The sequence below is a fragment of the Chlorocebus sabaeus genome, chromosome 11 (genome assembly GCF_047675955.1).
Source record: "Chlorocebus sabaeus isolate Y175 chromosome 11, mChlSab1.0.hap1, whole genome shotgun sequence".
NCBI classification, from domain to species: Eukaryota; Metazoa; Chordata; class Mammalia; order Primates; family Cercopithecidae; genus Chlorocebus; species Chlorocebus sabaeus.
The window spans coordinates 46,980,854-47,002,988 of record NC_132914.1 but is presented as its reverse complement, the minus strand read 5'-3'; the positions used below and the strand labels follow the sequence as shown (position 1 = coordinate 47,002,988).

The 22,135-nt window shown below is 52.4% G+C and overlaps 1 protein-coding gene across 2 annotated transcripts; it reads right to left on the bottom strand.

Moving 5' to 3' along the window:
• Positions 1-613: 613 nt before the first annotated feature.
• On the bottom strand, positions 614-21,748 carry PRPH (peripherin). Of its 2 annotated transcripts, XM_008003131.3 has the most exons (11): positions 20,073-21,748; positions 7,413-7,551; positions 3,680-5,703; positions 3,189-3,249; positions 2,902-2,997; positions 2,373-2,540; positions 2,156-2,281; positions 1,852-2,072; positions 1,703-1,752; positions 1,391-1,470; positions 614-1,140 (listed from the first exon to the last, which is right to left on the bottom strand). In XM_008003131.3, exons 3-11 carry the CDS (start codon positions 4,222-4,224, stop codon positions 1,075-1,077), a joined length of 1,413 nt encoding a protein of 470 aa, XP_008001322.1. In that variant the 5' UTR covers positions 4,225-5,703; positions 7,413-7,551; positions 20,073-21,748; the 3' UTR covers positions 614-1,074. The 2 variants fall into 2 exon arrangements, with proteins under 2 accessions (XP_008001322.1, XP_072876801.1); XM_073020700.1 differs by lacking the exons at positions 7,413-7,551; positions 20,073-21,748 and adding an exon at positions 5,886-5,997.
• Between the last annotated feature and the right edge of the window lie 387 nt (positions 21,749-22,135).

Here is a 22,135-nt window from a genome sequence, read left to right as displayed (position 1 = left end):
GCCCGGCTTTTTTTTTTTTTTTTTTTTTTTTTTTGAGCTCTGTCACCCAGGCTGGAGTGCAGTGGTGCGATCTCAGCTCACTGCAAGCTCAGCCTCCTGGGTTCACTCCATTCTCCTGCCTCAGCCTCCCGAGTAGCTGGGACTACAGGTGCCCACCACCACGGTTGGCTATTTTTTTTTTTTTTTTTTTTTTAGTAGAAACGGGGTTTCACCGTGTTACCCAGGATGGTGTCGATCTCCTGACCTCGTGATCCACCTGCCTTGGCCTCGCAAAGTGCTGGGATTACAGGTGTGAGCCACCTTGCCTGGCCTATTAAAATTTTTTAAATAGCAAAAGAAGTAGACTTCACAGAATTGGGAGTCAGGTGAAGAAAAGGAGGGTGCATAAGTTGAGCTGAATTCTAACTTGGGCACTAGGTGTCTTAGTGGTGCCTTCTTCTGGGGTAGGGAATCCAGAGGAAGAGCATGATTGCAGAGGGAGGTGAGGAGCTCTGTTTGGGACAGATTGAGTTTGAGTGGCCTGTGAGGCACCCAGCAGGTGGCTGGGCATTCTAGGCTGCAGGTGAGGAACAAAAGCTGAGAAGGAATGGACAGAGATAGAAAACCTAGAAGGGTATATTGATGCCAAGAGAGTGACAGCCAGAAAAGAAATGACTCGAGGAAAAGGGAGAACACCGCTGAGGCTCCTCCCCTCAGGCACCCCACACACACTTCCACAGACACAAATGCACTGGAGAGTTTTCTCTTGACAGCATTTTATTTGGTTCAAACGTGAAACTCAGACCCTGGCTCACCCACTTCTCATCGTGGCTGGAGTAGATTTGTCCTGGGGGGGGGGGATCATTGGCTTCTTATCGGGACATGAAAAGGGGAGCACATAGGTCACATCAAGTGTCAGGGCAGGGAGAGGCTCAGCGACTGCTGGCCGGGTAGGGTTTGGCCATAAGCCAGGAAAGGGATGCCTGGTACCACCTTTTAGACACATGCAGTGGAAGAGGAGACAATTCAGGAGTTGTGTTAGGGTTTGGGCTTAGAGCAGGCCTAGGGCAGAGTCAAGGCTCTGGACCAAGGGGTTCAGTAACTGTGGGCAGAAGACTTGTCCAGCTCACTGCGCTGCTCCTTCTGGGACTCTGTCACCACCTGTTGGGGACAGGGCACATGATGGGCACAAGCCATTCAGCGCCACCCTCCATCCTACTCCTTTGGATCATAGAGCCCCACTCCTTGGGGTAACCAGCAGAGACTCCTGTTTATCTATCCATGTTCTCTGTCTCCTCCTCTGTCTCTCCCCAACAATTACCCACCCTAAGTAAGATTAGCGACAGCCAGGCTGGGACTCAGAAACAATATGGGAAATGGTGGGGTCCTGGGATTAGGGGCCATGCCTCACCTCCCCATTCCGGGTCTCAATGGTCTTGATCAGAACCGTCTTCCGGCTGTGGCTGTCCTGGGGAGGCTCCACCTCAGGCACTGGAGAAAGTAGGATGAAGGATTCAAGGGGTAAGGCTTGGGAATATCTCCTCTTAGGCTCCCACTGCTATATCTGAGGGCAGGGGAGGGGCGGGGTGTGAGGAGTAGGGGTGGGTATAGGCCAAGATCCAGAAATTCCGTGAGGAGAACAGATCCCTGAGATGAGTCAGAGCAGGAGCCCAAGGAGCGCAGAAGTGGACAAGGAGAGGTACAGGCTGCAAGACAGACTCACCAGTCGTCTTTATACTTAAGGAGGCAAAAGAATGGACGGGCACGGAGATCCTGGAGGCGAAGCAAGCTGTCAGAGCCCCTGCCCAGGCCCCGGCCCTCCCCGCCCTGTCCCGACCCCTCCCTGCCCCGCCCCAGCAGCCCCACCCTCACCGGCTCTCCTCGCCCTCCAGCAGCTTGCGGTAGGTGGCGATCTCGATGTCCAGGGCCATCTTGACGTTGAGGAGCTCCTGGTACTCCCGCAGGTGCCGCGCCATCTCCTCCTTTAGCTGTCGCAGCTCCTCCTCGAGCCGCGCGGCGCCCGCCTGGTAGCCCCCCGCCTCCAGGGCGAACTGCTCCTCCAGCTCTCTCAACTGCCTGAGCAGCGCCTCGTTCTGGGGTAGGGGAGTGGAAGGGGCCAGTTGCGGAACATTTCATCGTCCGCTCCCCGGGCCCGGGCGCGCAGCTTCGTACTCACCGTGCCGCGCAGCCCGTCCACCTCGCATGTCAGACTCTGGATCTGGCGTCGGGACTCGTTCATCTCCTGCTTGGCCTGGCGCAGGGCCTCGTGGTTCCGGTTGGCAGCGTCGGACAGGTCCGCGTACTGCGAAGTGGGGGTAACCCAGGCTTGAGTCGGCTGGGAAGCGCGACACCACCCCAGCGCCCCGTCTCGCAGGCCCTCCCGGCTCTCGCACCTTGGACTTGTACCACTCCTCCGCCTCCTGCAGGTTCTTCGCGGCAATGCTCTCGTACTGCGCGCGGATGTCCCTCAGCGCTGCCGTCAGCTCCGGCTTCACCGTGGCTTCCACCTCCACCTGCTGCACCTGCTGGCTCTCCACACTCACCTGCAGGTCTCGCAGCTCCTACGGCCGGGAGCAGGCAGAGGATGGACAGTGGCGCAAATCCCACGCGGGCCACGCAGTTCGTGCACAGAAAAGAGAAGAAACGCTTGAACTAACAGAAGGGGGCGCCAGGGAGGGCGGGGCGTACAGCCCTGCGACTCCGCGGGCACGAGACCAGAGGCCAGGTTTCAGAGGTACAGCCCCGCTGCCCGCCGCCAGGTGGCGCAAGGGTGGGAGTCGAACCACCTGTAGACTGGGGTGGAGGGGCTGCGTCTACCCAGCATCGTCCTGATCCCCAGGGCGATGCCTCCGCTCCGCCCGCCAGCTCCAGCAAGACCACCCCACAACCTCAGGAGCCGCCCCTGATACTGGGCCCACTTACCTCCTCGTGCAGCTTCTTGAGGAATTCAATCTCATCCATCAGAGACTCAATCTTGCGCTCTAGTTCCAGGCGGGACAGAGTGGCGTCGTCCACATCCTTCGAGGGGTGGCAGTGGAGGTTCAAGATAAGTTAGGGGCTGCGCAGGCCGAGGAAGGACCAGACCTCCCTGTCTGCCTCGGGAGGCGTCTGGTTGCCCCCTTCTCCCCGCGCCCACCGATGCCACCTCTGGATACTGAGGTCGGGGGTTGGGGTGGGGAGGCTGAACTCGGAGAGGGGCTCGGACTCACCTTGCGGAAGAGCACGAGGTTGTGCTCCGCGTCCTCCCGCTTGCGCGTTTCCTCCTCCAACCTGATGGGAAGAGCGCGCAGAGGCTGAACTGCTGGGTCGCCGCCCAGCTGGCACCCCAGACCGCGCGCCCCCCGGGATCTGGTTAGAGGCTGTTGCTGCTGCCCAGGACTCTAAATGGAGGACTGAGGCTGCCTGATAAAATTGCCCCGCTTTCTCTCTAACGGACTGGGAGCTGAAAAGGGGGTTCCGTCATTACTCAGGAGAGGCGCAGATACCCACTTCTCCCACCTCCCCAGACAGAGCAAAGTGGGAGGCAAGGGGGACTTGGAGTCCGTGGGCAAGGATGCTGCCTGCACACACCTGGGTTGGTAAGGGGAGCCACACCCTTGGGCTGCTGATGGAGAGGGGAAGCGAGGGGAGGGAAGAGCAGCCGCCTCGACGGCCGCTTCGACCTCGCCTCGACGGCCGCGGTCCAGCCCTGCCCTCTGACCTCTGCTTGAGCGCCGCCAGGTCCTCCGCCAGCCCGTCGCGCTCCACCTGCACCCGGTCACGCTCGCGGCCCAACAGCTCCAGCTCTCGCCGCAGCTCGCGCAACTCCTGCTGGCACAGCTGGTCCGCGCGCGCCGGCTCCTGGCCCCGGGCTTGGCTCAGCTCCCCGCGCAGGGCCGCGTTCTGCTGCTCCAGAAAGCGCACCTTTTCGATGAAGTTGGCGAAGCGGTCGTTGAGCTCCTGCAGCTCCTGCTTTTCGTTGCTGCGCGTGGCCAGGAACTCCTGGTTGAGGGCCTCGGCCATGGAGAAGTCGAGGCGCTCCGAGGGCAGGCGCAGGAGGGCGCCCGCTCCCGCCCGGGGGCTACGGAAGCTGCCCAGGCGCACCGAGGAGCTCGGGGACGCAGAGCCCAGCAGGCGGCTGCTGGAGAAGCGGGAGCTGGACGAGTAGGAGAAGGCCCCGGGGGATAGTGAGGGCGGTGGCCCGAAGGTGCGGCGGTATGAGGTGGAGCTGAAGCCGGCCCGAAGGCCCGACGGGTGGTGGCTCATTGCAGCCGAGGATGGGCAGTCACCGTTGGCAGAGCTAGGCCGGGGGCTGGGAAGGAGCCGCAGACCGCTGCGAGGCGGCTTTATAGCCCTGCGGTCTCAGGGGGGGCACGGGCAGCTCCTCCTACTGGCCTGATGGCCCGCTGGAGGGGGGTTGTGTGGGGAGGGGGATGCCCCACCCTTGCGGAACAGCAGGAGCGCCTTCCCCTCCCTTCCCTGGTTGCAGGCCTCTGCCCACTTGATTGCCCCCTGTTGCAGCTGGAGTGGGGGTCACTACCTCCCAACAAGCACCCAAAGCTAGAACCTAGGGTAGGAAGGCCTGATTTAAACTAGGGTCCCTGAAAATTGCAAGGTAGAAGGACCTGAAGTTAAAGGGCAGGCTTCTGGCACAGGAGTAGGGAGGAGGCCAGCTGGAAGGAGAGTTGACCTGGCTTAGGCGCCATAGCTGGTGCCTTGACTTGCCCCCTGAAGGCCAGGCTCTACTTTCACCTGCTGTCAGCTACCCCTCCTTCACCACACCCAGAGTGGAATAGGAGACAGGGGCGCAGAGGCAGATCGGGCTGGGGAAGAGCTACACTCCCTAATCCCCAGGGCCCTGTGAAGGGCTGGTGCCTGGCGCCAGTTCTGCTGCTAATGGGCTGACCAGCCCTGCTTCCCCTCCCCCTCCCCTGAACACTGCCCAGCAGAGGTTGTCTGCTGATGTTTCAGCCTTAAAGACACAGCCCCTAAACCTAGACATACTCCCCAAGAAGCCCCAATGAGGTGGGTACATCATAGGGGGCTGAGGGTGGCTGGACCCAGCTCTGGATCCCACGCAGGAGGGTCTGCCCCATGCCCCGGGTTGGGCTGAGTGGGCCTTTTGTATTCTATCTGGGTTTACTGGATTCTCCCTGCCCCCAACCCCACACCAATTGCTGCTCAGTCATGGGCTTTACGGGAACCAGAGTGATTCCTGAGGTAGGAAGGGGAGGGCGGCTGAGGGGCAACAGCTGCTGCCAAGGCTGAGAGATGGACGGACTGGCAGGAGCTGGTTTCCAGTATTGATGAGTTGCAGGTACCAGGGATGGGTGGGGCTGGATGGGGAAGAGATGGGGAAAGAGAAGGTGCCCATCCCCAGCAGTCTGAAAGAGAGAAGGCCCCAAAACAGGTCCACAAACCTGCACACACAAACGGATGCATACACACAGCCTTGTATATGTGCACACACATTACATACACACAAATACACACACAATCACACACCCAACCACACCTCCCCTACCCCAGAGTTAGCGGGAAGGCTGATATCTGGCCTTTGTGTGTCAAACAGCTTCCAGAATGCAAGCACAACCTGCCCAGGAGTGGACAGAGGCAGCTCGGATCATCTGCAGGAGCCGGGTTGCTGAGGTCTGCTGGGTTTGCCAGGAACCATAGGGCTGGGGATGCTGCTGCTGCCGGGGACTCCAGCACTCTCCTGTGAGACAGGTCTGCCTCAGATGGGACCTGAGGACAAGAGAGTGCATCTGGGGAAGCAGAGTTGAGGCTCCTGCCTGGATATCTGGCTGGGGGTGAGGAGGGTGGCTCCCTGGCTGGCCAGCTCCTCAGTATTGCAGGGCAGCGTCCCCCTCCCCCCTCTGTGTGTCCTCTGAGATGGGCCAGGGCCAACGCCCTGCTCACGTCCCTACCGCCTTCGTCTCCTCTCCAGGCCCCTCCTTCCTTCCGGGCCATTAGTCTCTCCCTGCACAGCTGCCAGTTCCTTCTCCTTGATGGGTCTGGTTTGGTTGCCAGGGGAGTGGGAAGCGGGAGGAAGGGAGAGATGGGACAGGACGGATAAATGACAGCTTGGCCTCCCCCAATTCCTGGGAATGGGGAGGGGTAGGGTCCCACCTGGGATAGGGCCAGAAGGCTTGGTGGGTGTGAGGAGGGGGCTAGGGAAGCCTTGGTGCTTCCTGCCGCAGTCCTGGGCACTGAGCCCCAGCTGCCGTTGGCCTGGAGCCCCATCTATCCCAGATTTGGCCCCACCCTCCAGGAGCAGGGAGCCAGCGCTGCACCCGGAGAGGTGGGCAAGGCCTGGGGAGGACCAGCTCAGGCCCTGTCTACAGGGCGCTTGTGGGGAACCCAAGCCTACTGAGAGTAGAGGCTGCTGGGGCTGCAGCTGGGTCTGGGGCGTTCCAGATGGAGGTTCCGTCCTCACCCTGCTTAAGCGCTCTGCTGGCCACCTACATGCCTCGGAGGAGAAGGGACAGAGGGCTGCCACAGCAGGGCTCTGGAGCTGTGGATCAGGCCTGGGTGGGGAACTGCAAGGCAGAAGAGGCTCCTCCCCTCAAGCAGAAGGAGCAGGCCAGAGACACCAGGCGGAGCAAAGGTAGGCAACGAGTCTGGCTTAAGAGCTGGGCTCTGGCATCCAGCCGCCACACTTCCCATCTGATCCACAACTCTGTGTTGTAGAATTTAGGCTCATCGCTATGTCCCTTCATGTCCCTCAAGAAAAGGGAGATAACTGTAGCTTCTACCTCATAGTGTTGTTGGGAGGACTAAAGGAATAAATAAATACATGTGAAGTGCTTAGAACACACATCTTAAAGCCTAAAAATGGAAACTGGTTTTATTATTACTATTATTATTATTAACCTCCAGAGTGATAACGTCAGCCCCAAGAGCAGTGAGGGTCTGGCCTTCTTCTGGACTGTGCCCCTGGTAGCTGAGAGCAGTGCAGGACACAAGGCAGAAGAAGCCAAGTCCTCCCTGGCCTCACCCTCCCCTGGTGGACGGGGACTCTGGGCAAACGGCGCAGGGTCAATCATGGCTGCACACCTTAATTAGCTATGTGCTTTGGGTTTTCTGAGTGACTTAACCTTTGTTCACCCCATTTCTCTTTTTCTGAGATGGAGTCTCGCTCTGTCGCCCAGGCTGGAGTGCAGTGGTGCAATCTTGGCTCACTTCAAGCTCCGCCTCCCAGCTTCATGCCATTCTCCTGCCTCAGCCTCCCGAGTAGCTGGGACTACAGGCACCCACCACCACACCCAGCTAATTTTTTTGTATTTTTAGTAGAGGCGGGGTTTCACCGTGTTAGCCAGGATGGTCTCGATCTCCTGACCTTGTGATCTGCCCATCTTGGCCTCCCAAAGTGCTGGGATTACAGGCGTGAGCCACCGCGCTGGGCCACCCCATTTTCTTTATCCACAAATGGGAATGATAATAACAATACTTACCTCATGGTGTTGGGAGGATTAAGCAAGTTACCCTCTGTAAAGCACTTAGTGCTTGGCACCTAGTACATGCTGTAGAAGTATTTGCCAGTATTCTCATCGCCCCTCCTCCTCCTGCCTCCCTTGGCTGCTCTGATGAAGACTAGAAGAGAAACAACGATTGCATGTGTTCAGGGGTTTGCAGGGAAGGTGAGTAATGAAGTTTAGGTTACTGGCAAGAGTTCTATTTTTTTATTTTATTATTATTATTATTTTGAGAGAGAGTCTTGCTCTGTCACCCAGGCTGGAGTGCAGTGGCTTGATCTCAGCCCACTGCAACCTCCGCCTCCTGGGTTCAAGCGATTCTCCTGCCTCAGTCTCCCTAGTAGTTGGGATTACAGGTGCCCGCCACCATGCCTGGCTAATTTTTGTACTTTAGTAGAGATGGGGTTGCACTATGTAGGTCAAGCTGGTCTCGAACTCCTGACCTCAAATGGTCCGCCTGCCTCGGCCTCCCAAAGTGCTGGGATTACAGGTGTGAGCCACCATGCCCAGCCAAGAGTGCTATTAAATGTCAGGCCACGGACTCAGAGCTGGATTAGGAGGGCATGTAGGCAAGAGAGGGTGGGAGATTGGGAGAGTAAAGAGATCCATGGCTGGCCAAAGAACAGTCATAGAACAAAGACATGCCGGCGGAGTGCAGTGGCTCACGCCTGTAATCCCAGTACTTTGGGAGGCGAAGGCAGGCAGATCACCTGAGGTCAGGAGTTCGAGATCAGCCTGGTCAACATGGTGAAACCCCGCCTCTACTAAAAATACAAAAAATTAGCCGGGCATGGTAGCACACACCCATAATCCCAGCTACTTGGGAGGCTGAGGTAAGAGAATCTATTGAACCTGGGAGGCAGAGGTTGCAGTGAGCCAAGATCATGCCACTTCACTCCAGCCTGGGCGACAGAGTCACTCTGTCTCAAAAAATAAAAAATAAAAAGACATGCTAAGTTCCTCCCAGCCTTACCCTCTGCTTCAGCACATCCCTAATACTTGCATCTGTCACCTGGGGTTTCCTTGCCTCTCCACGTCTAGGATTGACACAAACCTCCACGCCAGGCCAGGCGAGGTGGCTCACACCTGTAATCCCAGCACTTTGGGGGCCAAGGTGGGCAGATCGCTTGATCCTAGAAGTTCAAGACCAGTCCTGGGCAACATGGAGAAACCCCATCTCTACATAACACACAAAAATTAGCCAGGCATGGTGCCATGCACCTGTAGTCCCAGCTACTTGAAAGGCTGAGGTGGGAGGATTACCTGAGTCCAGGAGGTCAAGTATGCTGTAAACCGTGACCGAACCACTGTACTCCAGCCCCAGTGACTGAGACCCTGTCTCAAAATAAATAAATAAATAACCAAAATAAAATTTAAAAACCTAAACCTCCACTCCACATCCTGGGTGAAGTCCAGGGTCCTCTCCAGGATTCCTTTGTCTTCCCAGCTTTATTTTGTTTTTATTTATTTATTTAATTATTATTATTACTATTATTTTTTGAGACGGAGTCTCACTTTGTCACCAGGCTGGAGTACAGTGCACGATCTTGCCTCACTGCAACCTCCACCTCCTGGGTTCAAGTGAATCTCCTGCCTTAGCCTCCCAAGTAGCTGGGACTACATCCTGGGCGCGCCACCATGCCCAGCTAATTTTTGTATTTTTAGTAGAGACAGGGTTTCACCATGTTGGCCAGGATGGTCTTGATCTCCTTGGCCTCGTGATCTGCCCACCTTGGCCTCCCAAAGTGCTGGGATTACAGGTGTGAACCACAGCGCCCAGCTTATTTTATTTTTATTTTTTGAGAAGGGTCTCACTCTGTCACCCAGGTTGGAATGCAGTAGCACAATCTCAGCTCACTACAACTTCCACCGCCCAGGCTCAAATGATCTTCCTGCCTCAGTCCGTGAGTAGCTGGGATTACAGGAGTGCACCACCACGATGGCGAATTTTTGTTGTATTTTTGGTAGAGATGGGGTTTCACCATGTTGCCCAGGCTGATCTCAAACTACTGAGCTCAGGTAATCCATCTACCTCAGCCTCCCAAAGTGCTGGGATTACAAGCGTGACCCACCATACCTGGCCCCCGAGCTTTATTTTTTATTTTATTTTATTTTTTTTTTGAGACGGAGTCTTGCTCTGTAGCCCGGACTGGAGTGCAGTGGCCGGATCTCAGCTCACTGCAAGCTCCGCCTCCCGGGTTTACGCCATTCTCCTGCCTCAGCCTCCGGAGTAGCTGGGACTACAGGCGCCCGCCACCTCGCCCGGCTAGTTTTTTTTTGTATTTTTAGTAGAGACGGGGTTTCACCGTGTTAGCCAGGATGGTCTCGATCTCCTGACCTCGTGATCCGCCCGTCTCGGCCTCCCAAAGTGCTGGGATTACAGGCTTGAGCCACCGCGCCCGGCCCCGAGCTTTATTTTTAAGTCCCTAGCTCCAAGTCCTTGTTGCCCCTGAATTGCCTGAATATATAGTTGCTCTTGCGATGTCCCAGATGTGGAACTCAGCACTGTTCCTTGGTTCCTGCGGTCCTATTTCCCCATCACTTAAGTAAGAACTGGGGCTCAGAGGGACCAAGTTGCATGTCTGAGCTTGTACCGTGAGCTAGTGGTGGTTTCCTCTCTGGAAGGGCGCATCCTGGTTGATCAGGCCCTGAGTGACCCTGCTGGTGTTCTGCGCTCTGTGCCCGCAGGACCCAAGGTGAGCCTCAGCCAGAAGGGATCCAGCACCACACTTTTGAAGGTAGACTCTCCCAGCCCAGTTTGGCTGCAGGGTCCCCACTGACAGAGTGGCTTTACCAGAGTGGAACTCTTTCCCATTGTCTCCACTTGGGGCTCCACTGCTCCCAGTTAGGGAGCACCGTGGGCATCTCTGCCAAGCTCATCCCTTCTCTCACTGTATCACATAGTAATGGCCACCCTTTGCTAGGTCTAACACATTTATTTAATCACTCCTAATCCTCACAGTAACCCTATGACATAGGTACTGTTACTATTCCCACTTCATAGTTGAAGAAACTGAGGCACAGCGAGATTAAGCAACTTTCCTAAGGTCACACAGCTAGTAACTAATAATCTGTTTATATGTCTGACTCTGACTTTCTGCTCCCTGACAATATGATCTTTGAGGGCAGCGATCAGATCTTACTCATCTTTTTGTCCGTGGTGTCTGGGGTGGGACCTAGGTCAATCAAATGTGTGAGAGTCACCAGAAAAATCTGTTGGTTGGAGGCCCCTAAAATGAAGCAAGGTATGTTGCTGCCACCTTCTGGTCAGAAGTCAGAATGACGTGCTGACGTGTTCAGTCTGCATCTATGTTGAATTCAAGACTCAAGACTCCTGGAACACTGGAATTTGGGGAATACTTCAAAATTTATTGTGACTTCTTTTTTTGTTTGTTTGTTTACAGATGATATTAATCCAAGGGGGTGTAAAATGGAGTCAGAGAAGCACTGGTATTAGGAGTTTGGAGCCCTCATTCCATTCTTTCCCTGAGTTCTAGGAGCCTCTTCTATTCCAGAACCCAAAAGACAGGGCAGGAAGACAAAATCTTTCCTCAACTCTTCACCATTCTCTACGATGTCCACAATCTCCAGTTCCACCCTCACTGTAAAATCACATCTCCATCCACCTGCCTGATCTTTCAGTCAGCCACTCCTCAGCTGGAGAACGGGAAATAATGGGCTGTGCCAGCGAGCCACACTCCAAGGGCAGAGTGCTCAGTGAACCTGCTCAAAGTGTGGCCTGTGCAGCTGCCTGAGGGTTGCCCGGGCCATGAAAAGGTAGACTCCTGGGTCCCACCCAGATCTTCTGAATCTTTAGAAGGGCATTGACAAATGCCCTAGTGATTTTTAAGTATTCCTGGATTAAAGTATTTTTCTTTAAATTGTCTACCTTTTACTCTGTTTTATTTTGAAAAAATCAAACCCAGGATAAAGTTGAAAGAATGCTGCTATGAACACCAATATATCCTTCCCTTGGATTTACCAGTTGTCAATGTTTTGCCACAATTCCTCCGGAAGTATTAGACGTCATTATATTTAATCTCTGAACACTTTAGCATGTGACTCCTAAGAACAAGGACATTTTCCTACATAACCACAGTAGGATTAGCTCACTAAAGACATTTAACATTGATTTGCCTTTATTTGTGTAAAAAAAATTGTAACTAACAAAAAAGACATTTAACACTGATATAACTATTATCTAATACACAGCCTATATTCAAATTCCCTCAATTGCCCCAATAACATTCTTTATATCTATTTCCAAGCAATCTAGGATTTGAAAATCATGAATTGTATTCAGTCATCACCTGAGCAGAAGGGTAAGGCTGGGATAAGGTTGGCATGTTTGAGGAATTGCAGAAAGGTCAGTGAGGCTGGCGCAAGGCAGATGAGGGAGGAGAGTGGGAAAGGTGAGGTTAGAGGCATGGCAAGGAGTCAAATATTATGAAGCTTTTAAAATCGGAGTAATGAGTTTATTTTAAATGCAATGAAAAGCCATTGGAGGGTTTGAAACAGGGAATAACTTAATCTGATTTATGATTTTTGTTTTGTTTTGTTTTTGAGACGGAGTCTCTCTGTGTCGCCAGGTTGGAGTGCAGTGGTGCGATCTTGGCTCACTGCAACCTCTACCTCCCAGGTTCAAGTGATTCTCCTGCTTCAGCCTCCTGAGTAGCTGGAACTACAGGCACCCGCCACCACGCCTGGCTGATTTTTTGTATTTTTAGTAGAGATGGGGTTTCATCGTGTTGGCCAGAATGGTCTCGATCTCCTGACATCGTGATCTGTCCGCCTCTGCCTCCCAAAGGGCTGGAATGACAGGCATGAGCCACCTTGCCCCACCCTGATTTAGGATTTTAAAAGGTCAATCTGAAGACAATTTCAGAGTTGGGACATTCTATAAGACTTTTTAAGAGTCCTAGACTCTTTAAAAACTTAATGTCAAAGCCAGGCACGGTGTCTCACACCTATAATCCCAGCACTTTAGGAGGCCTAGGTGGGCGGATCACCTGAGGTCGGGAGTTGGAGACCAGCCTGGTCAACATGGGGAAACCCTGTCTCTACTAAAAATACAAGAAAAAAAGAAGTTAATGTCAAAATAATAATAATAAAAAGTTTATATCATTTTTTGTTGGTGTTTTTTGGAGCTTTCATAACAAATTGCCACAAACTTGGTGGCTTAGAACAACAAAAATGTATTCTCTCACAGTTCTGAAGTCCAGAAGTCCAAAATCAAGGTGTTATTTTTTCTATTTATTTATTTATTTAAAATAGATACTGGGTCTCACTATGTTGCCCAGGCTGGTCTCAAACTCCTGGGCTCAAACAGTCCTCCTGCCTCAGCCTCCCAAAGAGCTAGGATTACAAGTATTAACCACTAGGCCCAGCTGAAATATGGCAAATATCAGCTGGGCACAGTGGCTCACGCCTGTAATCTCAGCACTTTGGGAGGCCAAGGTGGGCGGATCACCTGAGGTCAATAATTCGAGACCAGCCTGGCCAACATGGGGAAACCCTGTCTCTACTAAAAATGCAAAAATTAGCTGGGTGTGGTGGTGGGCATCTGTAGTCCCAGCTACTTGAGAGGCTACGACAGGAGACTCACTTGAACCCAGGAGGCGGAAGTTGCAGTGAGCTGAGATTATGTCACTGCAGTCCAGCCTGGGCAACAATGAGTGAAACTCCATTAAAAAATAAAATAAAATAGGCATTTATTAAAGACAGGGGTGGGTCTCAGACCACTGCCCCCAGTAGTTCTTTTTGTTTTTTGTTGTTATTGTTGTTTTACTTTTTAAACAGCCCCCTATGGATATAGGCTACCCCATAGGCAGTGTGCCCAGAGTAGCCTTTGTTTGCGTTTTGAATTTATGTTTTTATTTTTTAACTGCTCTTTGTGGAGTGGGGAAGGAGTCCTAAGCTCTTCCTTCTCAGGGGGATGCCCCAAGATCCTCTGGGTGGGAATGAGCAGTCATCCCTTTACCCAGGAAGGAAAGGGCAGGGGGAAGTGGGGACAACCCACCTCAGGACCGTGCTGGAGGTGGAGCGTGCCTGCAATCTCCTCCCCAGGTAAAGGGAGGATTTTTAGAGTAGACCACAGTCGGGGTGTCCAAGGAGGGCAGCAATCCTCTTCACCCCTGCCAACTCTGAGTACTGGGACTGTCCAAGAGGAGGTGCAGCCCTGATGTGGGCCCATCTGTTATCCCCCTCTCTCCTCCACACAACCTCTGAGCTCCTCAGCCTGGAACCCTGGAAGATTAGAGAAGGAGGAAAACTGGGATCACCAGGCACAGCCCCTCATCCCCAACCCCCTATTTCCTGCTGAAGATGCTGAGGGGGAGCAGTACTTGCAATTCTGTGAGCCGGGGAGAGATCTCGCCCTGGTACATGGTTATGGCTTTTCCCAGGCAGTGACTGGAGCACATGCGTGTGCCTGACATGAGACAGGGCAGGGGCCTGTGCCTATCAGGCCAGTTGTCAGAGGCTCTTCTTCAGTCACGACACTCTGCCATCCGTCTAACCCTGCCTCTTGCAGGGAGAGGTTGGGTGACAGCTGAACAGACAAATTCACAGGGTCTGAAGCCCTACAAACTGCCCCGCCTGCCCTCTGCTTGCAGGCTATGTAGGTGTTGGTTTGACAGCTGCCACCAGGACTGAGCTTCTGGAGTCAGTGGCTCTCATACCCAGAGTGATTTGATGGCAATGTCTGTCAGAAATTCTCTTGGCCAGGCACAGCGACTCATGCCTGTGAACCCAACATTTTGGGAGGTCAAGGCAGGAGAATTGCTTGAGCCCAGGAGCTCAGGACAAGCTTGGGCAACATAGGGAGACCCTGTCTCTACAAAAAATTTAAAAATTAGCTGGGCATGGTGGTGCACACCTGTAGTCCCAGCTACTTGGGAGGCTGAGGTGGGAGAATTGGTTGAGCCCAGGAGGTTGAGGCTGCAGTGAGCTATGATTGTGCCACTGCACGCCGGCCTGGGTGGCCAGGGGAGCCCCTATCTCAGAAAACAAAAACAACAAAAGAAGAACATTCTCTCACTCTCTAGTTGGATTCTTTCTGTAGTACTCAGCTATCTGTGCTGGCCCCTGGCTGGAGGGGAGGGCAGTGGCAGAGGGGATGGAGACAGGAAAAGGGAGAGTTGAGTGGGAGAGAGAGGGAAGTGGGAAATGAAGGGGGAAGAGAGGAGGGGAGAGGAGAAGGTAAATGGAGGTGACAGGTAATGGAAAGAGGGGAGGAGGAAGAATAGAGGAAACCAATGGGCCAGAAATGGAAACTTGGGCTTTTTCTTCTCACAGGCCCCAGAGCCTCCACACGGGGAGCAACCAGTCAGCTAACCCCATTCACATCCCAGAGCCCTCAGAGTCGGGTCTGGGTCTCATCCACGTCACCCTGCACCGCTCCGTGTCTACAAGATCCTTGGTCTGAAATAGCATGGGAGGCTCTGGAAGCTGTTGCATTGCCCTGGGGTCAGGCTCATTCTGATGGGTACCTAGGAGGGGGGCATTCCTTCAGGGTGGAGCCTCCTTGCTCTTCTCTACCCCCTCACATCAGGCCACAGGCCTCACTCATAGCTGTATGTAAAAAGGAAGAAGATGAGGCCAGGCATGGTGGCTCACGCCTGTAATCCCAGCACTTTGGGAGGCTGAGGCGGGTGGATCGCCTGAGGTTGGGAGTTTGAGACCAGCCTCACCAACATGGAGAAACCCCGTCTCTACTAAAAATATAAAATTAACCAGGCAGGGTGGTAGGTACCTGTAATCCCAGCTACTTGGGAGGCTGAGGCAGGAGAATCGCTTGAACCTGGGATGCAGAGGTTGCAGTGAGCTGAGATCGCGCCATTGCACTCTAGCCTGGGCAACAAGAGCGAAACTCGGTCTCAAAAAAAAAAAAAAAAAAAAAAAGGAGATGGCACACTGTTTGAACTTGCAGATGTTCTATCCTTTTTTTTTTTCCTTGGGACAGGGTCTTGCTGTCTCACCCAGGCTGGAGCACAGTGGCACGAACACAGCTCACTGCAGCCTTGATCTCCCAGGCTCAGTCAATCCTCCTACCTCATCATCCCGAGTAGCTGGGACTATAGGTGCGTGCCACAGCACCTGGGTAATTTTTAAATTTTGTGTAGAGACAGGGTCTCACTATGTTGCCAGGCTGGTCTCAAATTCCTAGCCTCAAGCAATCCTTCCTCCTCAGCCTCACAAAGTGTTGGTTTTACAGCAGAAGCCACCATGCCTGGTGTCTGTGTTCTTTTCATTTATGGTTTGAGTTTGGCAAAGGCACCTGGGAAGACTGGAAGGAAAAAGCAGATCCATTTGGTGGACCAGGAACTACAGGTGGAAGAAGGCAACATATGAGGAAAGAAAGAGGGGACCGGATCTTCACTCGCCCAAGGCAAGGTTTGCACTGGCAAAGGGGCTCTGCAAATTCAGAAGGGCCTTAATACTTTTTGGCCTGAATGAAAGCAGGGCCTTCGTATTTTTATTATTAATTATTTTACTACAAATTTCTGGCCAGTCACAGTGGCTCATACCTGTAATCCCAGCACTTTGGGAGTCTGAGGAAGGTGAATTTCTTGAGTTCAGGAGTTTGAGACCAGCCTGGGCAACATGGTAAAACCCCGTTTATCTTTTTTTCTTTTTTTTTTGAGACAGTCTTGCTTTGTCACCCAGACTGGAGTGCAATGGTGCGACTCGACTCACTGCAACCTCCATCTCCTGGGTTCAAGTGATTCTCCTGCCTCAGCCTCCTGAGTAGCTGGGATTACAGGCTCATGTCGCCACACCTGGTAGAGATGGGGTTTCACCATATTGGCCAGACTGGTCTCAAACTCCTGATCTCAAGTGATCTGCCCACCTCGGCCTCCCAAATTGCTGGGATTACAAGCGTGAGCCACCGTGCCCTGCCAAAACCCTGTTTCTACTGCAAAAGAAGGAGGAAGAGGAGGAGAAAGAGGAGGAGGAGGAGGAGGGGAGGAGGAAGAAGAAAATACAGAAAAAAATGTTTTTGTTTTTTTTTTTGGAGACAGGGTCTTGCTCCGTCGCCCAGACTGGAGTGCAGTGGCACGGTCACAGCTCACTGCCTCCTGGACTCAGTTCAAGCCATTTCACCTCAGCCTCTGGAGTAGCTGGGACCACAGGCGCACACTACTATGCCTGGCTTCTTCTATTTTATTTTATTTTATTTTATTTTATTTTATTTTATTTATTTATTTATTTATTTTTGTAGAGACAGGGTTTTGCTATGTTGCCCAGGCTGGCCTCGAACTCCTGACCTCAAGTGGTCTACCCATCTCAGCCTCCAAAAGTGCTGGGATCACAGACATTAGCCACGGCGCCCAGCATAAAATAAGGAAAAAAAAATTATATTAACAATTACATAAGGCTTTAATGTTAGTTAGAATGCTTTTGGCAGGAAACAATAGAAGACCCAAATCAAAATGTCTTAAACAATAAAGGGACTTAAAATCTTGTAAAAACTTCGCAGCAGAGCAAGGTTTGGTGTCAAGGTTGGTTAATTCAGGGGCTTAGCACTCTATCGGGACCCATGCTCTTTTCAGCTTTCTGTGTTGCCTTGCTCTGAGCGGTAGCTTTTGTCCTCGTGTTTGTCCCCTTCTGGTCACAAGACAGCTGCAGTAAACTCAAGCACCAGGCACAAGCACAGGCACAATGTACTCACACAGTAATGCCCAGGGCTGCAAAAGGAAAATCCTTTCCCTGAGTTCTTTTATAAGAGCAAGGAAATTTTTGCAAGAATATCTTCCTTCCAACCCCCAACCGGCAGACATTACCTCACCTCTCATTTCCATAATTACATCACATGCTGGTTCCTTAACCAGACCCTGGCAAAACAACTGGAATTACCTTGATTGGCTTAGGGGAAGGTTCACCCTGGTTGTGAAGCCCAGCCCCTCCGATGCACATGGGTGTCCCACACCGGGACAGAGCTGGGTTGTGTTGGCAAGGGGAACAAGCTGGGAATGGCTTTGAAGTAGCTATGCAACAATGGCTACTGCCTATGACAGCCTCTTCTGTGACGTGTGGCATATACTGTCTCGAATTAGGATTATGCATGTGTGGTCTGTCTCTACAATCTGAGAAGCAAAAAGCTAAATATATTTCCTATAGTACCCAGCACAGTGACTTGCACCAAATAAGTGTTCCAAAAATAATGGACGAATAAAACTTGAAAGTTGAAAATGAAGCCCAGTGCGGTGTGCTATTGTCACAGCTACACAGGAGGCTGAAGTGGGAGGAGTGCTTGAGCCCAGGAGGTCAAGGCCAGCCTGGGCAATGTAGCAAGACTCAGTTTCTAAAAAAATAAACTTAGCAAGTATCAGGCTCAATTTTAAAAAAAGAAAAACAGCCGGGCATGGTGGCTTATGCCTGTAATCCCAGCACTTTGGGAGGCCGAGGTGGGCGGATCACAAGGTCAAGAGTTCGAGATCAGCCTGGCCAACATGGTGATACCCTGTCTCTACTAAGAATACGAAAATTAGCCAGGAGTGGTGGTGGGTACCTGTAATCCCAGCTACTTGGGAGGCTGAGGAAGGAGAATCGCTTGAACCCAAGAGGCAGAGGTTGCAGTGAGCTGAGATGGCGCCACTGCACTCCAGCCTGGGTGACAGAGCAAGACTCTGTATTGAAAAAAAAAAAAAAAAAAGAAAAGAAAAACAAACAAAAAACTGGAGATGATTGCCAGAATAGTATAATTGAATTACCTTTGCCAAGGGCATTTCAGTATTAGTTTACTCTTGGACTAGACATCTCTTGGAAGCCAAAGGAGATATTTGATAAAAATAGAGCAGTGTGCAGAGAGGTTGAAGGGAGACAGAGTGAGGTTTCATTCATACCTGTCCTCCTCCATGAGTTAAACTAATTTCTGTAGACAAGGTCTTTGTGTAATTAGGAAACCTTTATATTCTGTAAAACCTTTATAGTCTGTTCCAATTTTTAAAAGAGGAAGAGGCCAGGCGTGGTGGCTCACACCTGTAATCCCAACACTTCGGGAGGCCAAGGCAGGCGGATCACGAGGTCAGGAGAAGGAGACCATCCTGGCCAACATAATGAAACCGTGTCTCTACCAAAACTACAAAAATCAGCTGGGCATGGTGGCACATGCCTGTAGTCCCAGCTACTTGGCAGCCTGAGGCAGGAGAATTACTTGAACCCGGGAGGCGGAGGTTGCAGTGAGCCGAGATCGCAGGTTGCAGTGAGCCGAGATCGCGCCACTGCACTCCTGCCTGGCGACAGAGTGAGACTGTCTCAAAGAATAAATAAATAAATAAATAAAATAAAAATAGAGAGAGAAAAACAATCCAGTGGTGAAATTAGTGTTTAAAAGCATTTTTTGTATTATGACTAAAGCAGACATGTCTCTAGCTCTGGAAGGTTCATTGATTCTGACTATTGCTCTCCTGCTGCAGACTCGGAGGGAGTGTAGAGAAGGAAAGAACTGTTTTCCCAAAACCTGCTCGGGGCTGACATTGACAAATTCAGGGGCACTAGATTCTTGGCTTGAAAGGGGCAGTGACAGGCTAATGAGATGTCAGCAAAGGGGACCTATGTCACGGGGCCAGGGCCCGCTCCTGCTCCACAGCCCCCACACCCAAGGGTCTATTTTCTCTTCAGCTTCTGCTGCCTTGTGTCTCCTAGACAGTCACCCTGGCATTGGGCCCTAGGAGCCATCTGCCTGGGTCATCTCTGCCAGCTTCACTTTGCGGCCTCAGCTGATGGGCACTGACCACTCTGGCCCCAGGGCGTACAGCAGCGAGGCTCCAGGTGTGCGCTGTCCTGCCTATGCCTCAGCTGGTGTCCCTGTTGGCAGGAGACCAGGCAGGTGGCAGCAGCCATCCTCCAAGGACACTGTATCTCCCCGTGACCTGAGAATAGAGTTCAGAGGGAGGCCTGGACAAAAATGCCCCCTCACTAGAGAAGCTACAGCCTGGACAGTGGGGACCAGCTGGCTTTGCCATTTAAGGTCAGTGAGCTACCACCTGGGCCCAGGAACGGGGCTCCTGGGAGGTTTTCTGACAATCATTGGCATGATGAGATCTCCCTGCGACTACAGCTCCATCCAGTGCTCATGTGAGGGCTGGCCCCTGTTGGTCTCGTGCGCAAAGGGGCCTGGGAGGTGGCACTATCCCCCCAGGACTGGAAAGGCTGCCAGGGGCAGAGCTGATTTCCCCTGGGGCTCCTTAGTGGCTGGACAACAGAGTATAGTGAGCCTAGGCTTTGGAGCCAGAGCTCTGTAGTCAAATTGTAGTTCTGCCACTCATTCTGTAGGCTTAGGTTAGATATTCAATCTCTCTGAGCTATGGAAGTGGGTATAATAACATCACCTCCCAGGGTGTTGTGGAAACTGTGAAGGCACGTTTTCCTCCCACCCTGACACCACCCCTGACCTCCTTCAGCCTCACCCAGGACTGTCACACCACCTCCCAGCAGTCAGAGGCCTGAAGACAGATTTGTAATTGTGTAACCCACTTGGCCATCCTGTGGCCCGACAGATTCCTGCTGGAGAAGAGTCACTTGCCAGTTGTTTCCCAAACACAGTGACTGGTGGACAGGCAGGCCCTCAGCCCCTCAAAGTCGTTATCCCCCTCCTCATCCCAGCCCAAAGCACCTCTGCCCAGACACACTCACCTCTTAGTGGTCAGCGGCCTCTGTGTGGGGGAAGCAGGTTGCTCCTCTGGCCAGGTCAGGTGAGGGCAGTCTAAGCCCTCTGTCCAGACAGCCGGAACCGGGGGCCGCCGCCAGCCTCAGGAGCCCACATCCTCTTAGGCTGTGTCCATTTATTCCCATCAAGCCTCAGCGGCCTCAGCATCAGCATCAACTGCAGCTCTGGGTCCAGACTTTCCATTTGTGCTCAAGGGCAGATCAGATGATTGTCAGCCACAAAGCAGTGACCTAGACCTTGGGGTATATTTGTTCTTGCTGCAGGCTAACTTCTATTCACTTTCCCTCCAACACAGGAGGGGGAAATCATCTTTACAAGGACAAATGCCACCTCCCCCCCCCCCAGCCACTGGCACTTTGCTCTTCCAATTCCCCAGGCTCTATTCTACTGGAATATTTCTTCTCAGCTAAACTCTTCTCTCACCTTCTTTCACCCCAGACCTCTGCGGCTGCTTAAAGCTTTCCAACCTTTTTCACATCTTGGCACGTGTAGAAAATAATTCATCTGTAAGGCGTACAGAGGTAAATGGAGGGGGCTGCTCCTGGCCAGGGGTGACTGGCCCCAGGGAGGATGGGTGAGTCAGGCTTTCCAGGTTCCACCATGTCATTCTAAAAGCCAAAGGGATCCTATAAATGCACCCTGAATCCCATTCTCATGGCACCCTGCTTGGGAAATGCTAGTATCATGGGGTGTCACACTCGCCTAAGCTTTGTGATTTATCTGCTCCTTTTCATATGTGGGTGTCCCATTTCCTCCAGTGCTTGCACTATGGCAGTCAGCAGTTCTCCTGGGCTGGGAAGGTCTCGAAATCCCCTCTGGCAGACTGGCCGGAATCTTCAAGGTTCACCTTCTTTCCAGGTATCCCACCCCGTTCCCCTGCCCAGGCTGCAGGAAGAACCTGGTGTATCTGAGAAGTAGCAGTGGCTGAATTTGTGCTGGGGTCTTACCTTGCCCCGAAGGACATAAAACCATAGTTGCTCTTGACAAATGCTCTATAAAATCATCCTGAGCACATAGTTGAGGCATCTCAGGCTGCAAAAGCATGCTGTGCTATGTATGCAAATACAACATAGACATTTACAATTTTTTTTGAGACTTTAAAATTTTTTTAAGGGAAAAAAATAAATTGTTGTCCCTTAGGCTGGAGTGCAGTGGCACGATCTCAACTCACTGCTACCTCCACCTCCCGGGCTCAAGCAATCCTCCCACCTCAGCCTCTCAAGCAGCTGGAACCACAGATGTGCACCACCACACCCAGCTAATTTTTTGTATTTTTAGTAGAGACAGGGTTTCGCCATATTGCCCAGGCTGGTCTTGAACTCCTGAGCTCAAGTGATCCACCCGCTTCAGTCTCCCAAAGTGCTGGGATTACAGGCGTGAGCCACTGTACCCAGCCAAAAAAATGCTCAAAATAGAGACAAGGTCTCCACTGTTGCCCACGTGCTGGTCCTCCTGGGTTTAAGCAATCCTCTCACCCTGGCCTCCCAAAGTGCTGGGATTGCAGCTGTGAATCCCAGCGCTGGCCTTAAACATACACATCTTTCAGATGCAATTCTCACAGTAAAGGGGCTAAAGTGAGCAATGGGTAAGGGATACAAAACACCTTTGGGAAAGGGATGGTAACTGGGTACCATCAGAATAAAGTCACGGAGGAGAGGTGAGTTATGTCTGCAACTGTGCCCCCAGGGCCCATCTGCTGCCACTCATTAGGCATTCCCACTCACGCAAGCACCCAGGCACCAAAACCGATTCCTCCCTTCTGCATGAAGCCTGACCTTTTAGTCATTGTCCTTTCCCATTGCTCAGAGTTCAACTGAGTACCAGGCACCAAGCTCTCCAGCTACGTGTAACACTCATGCCCCTTCACCCGTCTGCTCTCAAGAACCACGGTCCTCCAACAGGTGCTTGGAAAGAAGTCCAAATCAGAAAACTCACCCCTCTCCAATCTTTCGTACACATGCATATTACTCCTACTTTAAATAATCTCCATGACATACAATTTGGGTCAAGCATGAAAAACCAGTGACTG